The 10,080-nt window shown below is 30.5% G+C and overlaps 1 protein-coding gene across 4 annotated transcripts; it reads right to left on the bottom strand.

Annotated features, from left to right (window-relative positions):
- Positions 1–5,035: 5,035 nt before the first annotated feature.
- LOC131636090 (APO protein 3, mitochondrial-like) lies at positions 5,036–8,953 on the bottom strand. 4 transcript variants are annotated; one of them, XR_009293951.1, is made up of 4 exons: positions 8,457–8,953; positions 6,730–7,160; positions 5,727–6,622; positions 5,036–5,555 (listed from the first exon to the last, which is right to left on the bottom strand). XR_009293951.1 is itself a non-coding variant. In XM_058906741.1 (3 exons), the coding sequence occupies exons 1-3, from the start codon at positions 8,825–8,827 to the stop codon at positions 6,213–6,215; spliced, it is 1,212 nt and encodes a 403-aa protein (XP_058762724.1). In that variant the 5' UTR covers positions 8,828–8,953; the 3' UTR covers positions 5,036–6,212. The 4 variants fall into 4 exon arrangements, 1 of the variants encoding a protein (XP_058762724.1); XR_009293952.1 differs by having other exon boundaries at positions 6,138–6,622; XR_009293953.1 differs by having other exon boundaries at positions 5,036–5,521; positions 6,138–6,622.
- Positions 8,954–10,080: the final 1,127 nt, after the last annotated feature.

The raw sequence follows: 10,080 nt of genomic DNA, 5'->3' as shown, positions 1-10,080 counted from the left end.
GCGCCAGCCTTTCCTCTTTATCTCCCGCAGCAGCCAAACACATTCATCTGTCCAAGATTTCGGTTGTCTATCATAACTGATCCAGCTAAGTATCGTTTTCCACATTGTTCTTGTGCCACTACATTCGAAGAACAAATGCTCCAAGCTCTCTTCTGCTCCACAATACACGCAAGCATTATCCGTTTCAACTCCAATCTTCATTAATCTATCTTTCGTATTGAGTCTGCCTAGTAGAGCCAACCAGGTTATGAAGATGGCTCGCGGCCTTGCCAAATTTCTTGTAAGGATGTGTCTCCAGTTCATGCTCTCTTTATCACCCCTTAGGCTAGCATACATTTTAGCCGTTTTGTATTTTCCCAATTGCATAGCCTCTTGCCAATAGCTCAAATGTCTCACTTCATTCCTACAATTCACAATGGATTTCAACAGCCAAGATGTTGTAGTATTTGGTTGCCACTCCACAGCTTATCCGCCTTAGAATGTAAATTCCACAAGAGCTTAATAATTATTGATGTGTTCCATTCCCACAGCGAAGTAATGTTCAAGCCGCCTGCTCTTATAGGGTTGCATATATTATCCCACGCAACGGGAACTCTCCTTGTAATCTCCTTCGTGTTACTCTAAAGAAAACTTCGGCAAATCGACTCAATATGCTTCAAAACACTCTTTGGCAAAGGGAATACTTGCATCCAGTACGACGTTACTGCAAACAGCACACTACGGATCAACTGCTTTCTCTCAGCATAGCTCAAAAATTTTGCAGTCCAATGCTTAATTTTGCTAAGTATGCTGTCAATAAGCGGACGACATTGTTGTATGCTTAATATAACAATTTTTTCATCTCTCTAAATGTATTTTTGTTAATATAGATTATAATTTTGCTTAAATAAATATAATATTTGTATGCGGGAAAAAATCTATTATTGATCTATATATTTTTATATACAAAAAATTATATTTAAGATCCAAATATTTTTGATTCAAAAGTGATATATTTGAAAAAAAAATCTATTATTGATCTAAATAATTTTATATATGAAAATTTACTATTGATTCAAATATTTTTTATAAATTATACCTAAACAAAAATAGTATTTGTATACGGAGAAAATTTTACTATTGATCTATATATTTTATATACGAAAAATGGTATTTATCATTCAAATATTTTTGATTCAAAAATGATATACGGGATAAATTTATTATTGATCTAAATATTTTTATATATGAAAATTTACTATTGATCTAAATATTTTTGTAAATGATACGTAAACAAAAATAATATTTGTATACGGGAAAAAATCTATTATTGATCTATATATTTTTATATAAAAAAATGGTATTTATGATCCAAAATTTTTTTATTCAAAAATAGTATACGGGAAAAAATCTATTATTGATCTAAATATTTTTGTATACAAAAATTTATTATTGATCCAAATATTTTTGTAAATGATACATAAAAAAAATTGTATACAGGAAAAAAATCTATTATTGACCTATATATCTTTATATAAAAAAATGGTATTTATGATTCAAATATTTTTTATTCAAAAATGGTATACGGAAAAAATCTATTATTAGTCTAAATATTTTTATATATGAAAATTTACTATTGATCCAAATATTTTTGTAAATGATACTTAAACAAAAATAATATTTATATACGGAAAAAATATATATTATTGATCTAAATATTTTTAATATACGAGAAATGATATTTATGATCAAATATTATTGATCAAAAAATGGTATACGAGAAATGTTTTTGATCAAAAAATATTATTGATTTATACGAGAAATGATATTCATGATCAAATATTTTTGATCAAAAAATGGTATACGAGAAATGTTTTTGATAAAAAAATATTATTGATATATACGAGAAATGATATTTATGATCAAATATTTTTGATCAAAAAATGATCAAATATTTACGAAAAAATCTATTATTGATCTAAACATTTTTTTCTTCTTTTTTGACATTCTATTTAAAATAAATATATTATGTAAACAAATGCGCGTAACAGACCTGAACTCATGCGTATGCACGAGTTTGTTACTAGTTTATTAAGAGTGTGAATGCTCTCATCTAACTCTTTTCGAAGTGCCCAGATTAACGACATAGATTCAAAAAAAAACCAAAAACCACGAATAATTGTCAATATGCAGACCCAGCCTTTTACCGATGCAGGAAGCGCTGTGGCGCTGGACCTCATCCTTCTTTCTGAAACGTTCTTCTCCTTCTTTCTTTGTCCGCTGCTACAGTACATCTACGTTAAAAACAAAACCAAAATCCCCAAACGCTATTTCGATTGCTATTTAATCTCCATAAAAAAAGAAGCTTTTTGCCTCTATCAACATTATTTTTACCGCACTGCCAGAACCATAGGTTTAGAACGACGTCGACGTCCACACGATAAAACAAAGACGACGATGATGTGTAGTAGTGACTCAATGGCAGGTTTATTAGTATATTTTCCTTTTATTTAGTAGAAAATTTTCAGTAATCTATTGATGTTCTTGTTTGTTGATATTGAAATTAGCATATGTGTTTCTTAAATCTTATAAGTTGTAATTTGTAAGATGTAAGGTTGCAAGATTTATGTGTTCTTCTCTTCTTATTAGTTAGACTTGTATTGTTGATTTGATCTTGTTAATTGTTTGTTTGTGGTTTTTATTTCTAATTAATTTTTATGTATCATTTGATATTTGAATTGGTGGTGGTGGATGAAAGTGACTCAAAAAGAAAATATGTTTGCAGACTACAGTTTAATGTGTGACTGGGTTACTAGTTTCTTCAAGTCTTCAATGTGTCAAAATTAGGATAATTAATACTTATTCCATTTCCATACGAAGAATCGTCATATTGTCATAGTTATATAGACTTGTGTAAACATTGGTAGATGTTACATAAACTTATTTTTGTTTAGTTTAATAGTTTTGCTAGTTAATTTCTAAAAGATTTTTATAATGGACAGGGTAAAAAGAATATAGTTATAAAAGATTTAAAAAGAATACTTTTTTTGGTCTTTGATTCAATTTTTTCACAATCACTAAACTTAATTTTTTTTAAATATATTTTAAAATTTTCATTTTAAAAGTAATTTTAAACTTTTAAAGAGGTCAAAACACATGACAACAGATTTATATTTGCTTCAACTAATCTAACAAATGTGGTAAGGAGCTTTGGGGGAAAAAAATGAAAAAGTATTTACTCTTAGAAAGAAAAAGTTAAAATATACACCTTTTGATGTTCTTAGAATTTTGCCTTTAATTAGACTTCTATTTATTAAAAGTGTGAATGTTGTCTTCTAACTTTTAACGAATTTGAGTAAATGTGCATATAAAATTAGAGCTGTCAATTGTTAGTTGATTTAATAATGATGCCGCTAAATTTAGTGAGGAGAACGTTTTAATTCTCTGCAATTGTAATTGAAAGGTGATTGAAATCATTTATAAATGTGAATTTCTTCTACATTGCCTTGTTATTCTTACAAGATTTTTTGTTGTTGTTGTTGTAATGACTATGTAAAGGTACAATCAAATGCTTAATTTCGGCACCACCATTTGACTTCAAGAGAGTGATTACATGTTGGTATGTCTCAAATCTAATTGGTTTTGTAAGTTTCCAATAATAGAGCCAACAACTTTTGTCAATACCCAAATAAGGTGCGACAAGAATAGTGATATCCTTACCTAAAAGAAGAACTGCATTGAAAACGGCAAATACCAAAATGTTGAGAAAAAAAATCTGACGACAATGTATGGACCATTTCTGCCTATGGTAAGAAAGTAGTGATAATTGTTCTGTCATGAGATCATCCGGGATAATCCCATTTAAATAAGAGCATAATATAGCAAATGAATTTGACTATATCTTTAACTTTTAATACATTAGATATACAATCAAATTTTTAAACACTCACTTGTGAGATTTCATACTCATATTTCACCCTCAACAATCTCACAGTGACTTTTAAACACTCCATTATTTAAACCAAAGGCTTTGATGATATGTGTAATTAATTTAACTTTATTCTTTTGTCATCATTAAAATCACATTTAATAATATCATAACTTGCATAACACCTAGAACTGCATACTCGACAAGGCATTCTTATCTATGATAACAAAATACGTATTATATCTTTTGAAAGAAACAGACAAACTTGGATTCAAACCTACAAGTAACTTCATTGAGCAAAATCAAGATCTATAGGGAGAAAATTGTCAAAGTTGACAAATGATAATATCAAAGATCGTAGGAAAGTTGATTTATTTGACACACTTGATACACTATCAATTCATACATGACCAAAAGGCGTGACATTTAGAAACTCTAGAACAAATTCTACAATATCTTAAAATCACTCGATGAATAATACTCATATTTAAATGAGATGGATGTCTGACTATTGAGAGATATATTTACACATTAATTATGCAAGCTCTATAAGTAATCAAAGATCTACTTCAAGCCATTGTAATTTCTTGTGTTGTATGAACCTTGTTGCTTAAAGAATCAAAAAGCAAGGTGAAGAATTTATAGTTATGGCACAGGAAATTTGTGAACTATTGTGGATGAAACAAGTGTTAAATGATTTGAATATAAACAATATGAAAGCTCAATAAAATTGTTGTGACAATAAAATGACTATCATAATTGTACATGATTTTGCTTAGCACAACAGCACAAAACACATTGAAATTAATAGACATTTTATTAAAGAGAAACTGGATAGTAGATTAATATTTTTTTTGGGCATTAGTTAACTTGTGTTAACAAAATGATATTTCAACCAACTAACTTGCAAGTTTAGAATGATTGATATTCAGTCACAAACTTAAAAAAAGAATGTTATAAATAATAAACTGTAAATAGTAAAATTGATAATTACTTTTATATTGTAGAATGTGGCCCTTCAGACCAAATTAATCCATATAATTAACAAATAAATTCATAATACAGAAATCAATGCAAGGAGCAAAAGAGATAAGAAGAGATAGATACTTGCCTTAGTTGAACACTATCTTTCGCTTAGTATGTGGCTTGTTAAGCAAAACTCTTGGGTCTAAAATTTGTTCTATTTAGACAGATTAACTATTATATTGTAACATAACTTCTAAACACATTAGAATCACTGTTCGACAATAAAACATGATGCCAAAGTAATGCATTCCATCAGTGTTGTCAAGCAAAAACAAATTGATCGCATTTACTGAGGCATTTGTTAACATTTTCATCAATTAATCTTGGGAATTATACCTTTGATATCCTAAAAGAAAATGAAGAGTTTATGAAGTACCAAGAGTGAAAGGACCTTGCTGGTTCAGTTTCCTACATTGTTAATGAACCCACAAGATTCTGAAAATCCTCTATTATTTCCTTGCCCAAACAACAATGTCAAAAACATATCCTGTAACCGAGCTATAGATCTTTTGATCAAACAACTCAATTGAATCATTAATCTTCTTGGTGATAGCTTCTTCCATCTCCTCTCAAATGACAGTTTGATGCCTTGCGGAATCCACCATCAACAGAACAAATCAAGCTCCATTGGGCCAATGAATAAGGATAGAGAAGATATCGATGAGCAAAAAAAAGCAGAAAATAAGCAATTCAGAGTTTCAGATAGAGAATGTATAACAATCACTCACTCAGCATAACCAAGGTGCATTTGAGAAAATAAGCAGAAAATCTTTACGAAAAATAGAGAACATACCATTTTAAGAAACTGGGGGAGCTGGAACTAGAAACTAATTACTGTTGATGCTAATCTCTGTGTATTTTGTACACCAGAAAAATACTAAACTAATCCAGTAGCCTAAGGTTTTCTTTGGTTTTAGTAGACAAGAAACTAAATAAAGTAACCACTAACCAATGAGATCTGTAGAGGGATAAAGACCTATTCTCAAAAGAATCCAAACAAGAAATCCAAGTTTATAACCTTCAATTGGTGTCAAAAGCAAACGTGTTCCATATTATCAAGACTGCAGAATTTAGCTGCCAGCAGAATCCAAGATAACTTAGTCCAATGTACTTATTATCAAACTCTCCGTTCCTGATCACCCACTATATACATCATCTATCTTTGCCCACGTTCAAAATCTTTGCAATTTGAAATAAATTATACCTTAATTTTTAAAATTGACTCTTCCAACGCCCAAACGGTTCCTCCATGCACAGGAAGTCATTCGACAGATTTGCTCTAAACAACCCACTTTTCCTCATCCATATCAGGTACTACAACATCTACCCTCATTGAATGTCCATAATTCTTTTCGACTGGTGCTCCAGCCTGTGAAAATAGCTCAACAACTGCAGGTAACATACCATAGTACCTTTTTAACTCATTTACCAAAGGTTTATTTGGTTGCTGATCTTGAATGTGATAGACATATACAGGAGGCACAAAATCGTTTATTGTAGCCTCCTGCCATGCATGCTGCCCATCCCTCATTTGGTGTTTGTAAGCTTGACAATTCCGCACTCTGTGACCTTTAGGTCCCACTTGTACCTCTGGACAGTATCCACAAGTTTGTACAGCATATTTCTCCATAAGTTTTGAAGCTCCGGAGCACATTTTCTTCCAGGCTTTCATGCCTCGGATAGCAACAGCTGCAAAGAAGCGCACACACAGTGAGCCGAGTTGACAGATAACAAAATGTATGTTGTGCATAAAAGAGTGGCGAGCCAGAGAAGAAAAATGACGTGTGTTCATTAACCTTGGATGTCATCACAATGCATTTCCCTAGAACTTGAGTCTTCATTCAATCTCTTTTTCTTATATGGAAATCCATATTCGTCTATATCTTTGTCAAGAGAAATTTCTTTAGGAAATCTTTTCTCAAAGTCGATTATCCGACCAGCAACACAGTAAACAGGAAAGGTCCTTCTCCTGGTAAGGTACTCAGGTATGTCAACACCTGCCTGGATACACAATTCAACAATTGCTGGAATTCGGTCCACTTCAAGCATTTCATTATGTGAAACAGCCCTCCCAATTCTATCATACAGATGAAATGACTCAACAAGAGGCAGAATATGTTCGATACCACCTTTGACCCAACTGTGTTCTTTGCTTGACAAGCTTCCTCTAACATTACATGTTCTAATTTGATGTGGTGGATCACCAACATGAACTTCTCCACATATGCTGCAAGGAATCCACAATATCAACAAGGAATGTATATAAAAAAATCCCCAATAAGTTCAAGCATCTAAAGGCTGAAAGTAACTAAAAGTAAAGTTCAACATTTTTATATCCCTATATATTAGAAGGAAATACCTAAAATATCCCTAAAATGTAACATTAAAATCCTATCTATGTTAGCTTTGCTATGCATAGCTGGTCCTAGGCCCGGATAAAAGGAGAGGGTTGTGTTAGGAAGTCGACAGCCAACGTAAAACTTTGTTGAATCTCTTTTACATGTATCAACTACGAAATAAAATGTAGTTGCTCCACTTTGAGAGATAAGGCTTTGTTGATGTAACATTAACAACATATTTTCTAGAGAGTGAATAAACAACTTGACCTTCAATATTGTAAGCGTTATCAAAACAATCCTTCATTTTTGCGAATTAGAAAATACATCCCTGATATTGTAATACATCATTCAAAATAGTCAATCTCCTAACTTCTATCCTTAAAAGCCATGATGTGGCACGTTAACTGAACATAACACACTGTATGTTGATCCCATTTCAAGGTTAGTATACTGGAGACTACTCGGCCAATGAAATTTAGGACATCTTGGAGACAAATTTGTCTGTAATTGCAAATGTGCGGAAACTAACCACTGACAAATGACTCATTCAAAGACTTCACCTTCATGGGAGAATTAGTCTTTGGTGTGGTGGCATTGATGTGGTATCAATAAGGAGGAGCAGCATATTCAGTTAATGTGTCAAATCAAAGTCTCTAAGGCTGTGTTTGGATGTGTTTGGATTGAAGAAATATAATGGAATAAAGCGGAATGGAATGGAATAAGTTTATGTTCCATCATTTGGATTAATAAAAAGAAAATGGAGTGGAGCGTAGCGTAGCGGAACATGGTGGAATGCATTACATCCCATTCCATCACTTACCATCATTTTCTTCCCCTCTGATTTGAGAAAAATGAGAACATGACTATGTTCCGTCTTAAAACATCCAAACAATGCAATGAAACTTGTAGTTCGCTCTGTTCCATTCCATTTTGCTTTGATAAAAGTTAACATAGGGTCAATTTCAACCAGCATTATATAATTTTAACGAAAGGGTTTGTCAATTTGCAAAAATCGAAGACACCTTATAATTTCGAAGATCAATTTCCCTATTCACTCACTTACAGAAGCATTAAGCAAACAACTCTGCTACAAACTAATCACACTCGAATATAAACTTTACTTGTAACAACATATCAGAGCCCCAAAACAATAATAATAAAGAAAACAAAGGTTCTGAAACTACCTGCATGAATAAATAGCAATTAACTTCACAAGTCTAGAAACACAGGACAACAATTCAGATCTAGCAGTATAAACTTCCTTAGCAATAGGAATTAATTTCTGAACCAACAATCCATTTTCAGGAGATTGCAAAACAATCTCACCAACCTTTTGTCTCTCCTTTCTCTTCTCCCTACCTCGCCGTTTGAGTTCGTTAATACTCGTTACCAATGGTTTTCTCTCAAAATTCTTGAGCTTCTTTGGAAGATCGTTGCAAATAGACAAAGTCGAGTATAGAAGACAGAGAGCTGGGAATGTGTATCTTTCCTTCGGAACTGGAAATTGTGTGGTTCGGAGATGGTGACTAATTGGTTGAACTAGTCTTGAAAGCATTTGGCGGGATTCGGAGGTTGGTGTGCGGTGGCGGAAGCGAGCTCTATGGAGTTATCGCGGCGGTTGTTGGATTCGAGAGTGGTTAGGGGAAGGTAAGTGCGCCCTATTCGAGTTTCAATATTTCAATATTTTTATGAAAGAGTAATTTTATTGTTAAGTCATTTAAATATTTATCTATTAAAGAACCATCACAGAAATGAGTTTTATAAAATATTGTTTTAAATAGTTTTAAATTTAATTGATTTTTTAACATTTTAAAATGATAAATTAGTTAAAATAATATTTTTAAAAATTTATTTAAACTAATGCTTTATTTATAAATTTTCAAAAAAAATTCCCTTGTACTTTTTTTAACAAAAATACTTAATTTTATAAAAATCATTGTTAAAAGAGTTGAAACAATGGTATTCTAAATGATCATCCGGTTACTCATTCTAAATGATGCATAATTGGATGGGACCGAATTTATAAAAAATAGTGTTGGAAGTAGTTGATTTGTGTTTGAGAATGAGACTACTTGATTTGTTGTGTCATTATATCCCTTTGTTTGTGATAAATTTTTTCTTAAAAAATATATAAAATAATATATAACAATTTGTAATTTTATTTAATTGTGATTTTCTTTTTAAAAATTTATGCAATATATTAACTATAATTACAAACACTATTAAAATATAATAATTTATATTAAAATATTATTTTATAAAAAAACTTTGCAAATATTTTAATATATTATATCATAATTTTCTTTCAAGTTTTTTTAAAGAAGAAATATGACAAGTTTATCATTACCAAATCTGTTAAAATATAATATTATATATATTATTTTAAGAACTTTATTGATTTAATTTATTTCACATTTATTCTATTTATTAATAGTTGATTAATTGTTATTATTATTTATTATTTTTATAGCGTATATTAGTATTTATTGATAATGGATGATTAATGGTATTATTTTTTTTATTTTAATGACTTTAATAATAGTTATATTGAGATTTTTTTTATTAAGTCTCTCTATCTATATTTGACTCTTATTTTTTTTATTCACTTAAAATTTGAAATAGTTTTATTGACAAAAAATTTAAAATAGTTTTAGTAGATTTTTTTTATGTCCGTATTAGGATTTTTTGGTTTACCAAATTCATATACCATCATTATGTTTGGGTTGAAATACAAATCATAAATCCTATAAATATATGATCATGTGTAATAAATATTTTTGTTAGAGTTTATGTATGAAAATTTATTAA

This window comes from Vicia villosa, unplaced genomic scaffold, assembly GCF_029867415.1.
Source record: "Vicia villosa cultivar HV-30 ecotype Madison, WI unplaced genomic scaffold, Vvil1.0 ctg.001627F_1_1, whole genome shotgun sequence".
NCBI lineage: Eukaryota > Viridiplantae > Streptophyta > Magnoliopsida > Fabales > Fabaceae > Vicia > Vicia villosa.
The sequence above is the reverse complement of the archived record's forward strand: the minus strand, read 5'-3'. Positions and strand labels throughout refer to the sequence as shown.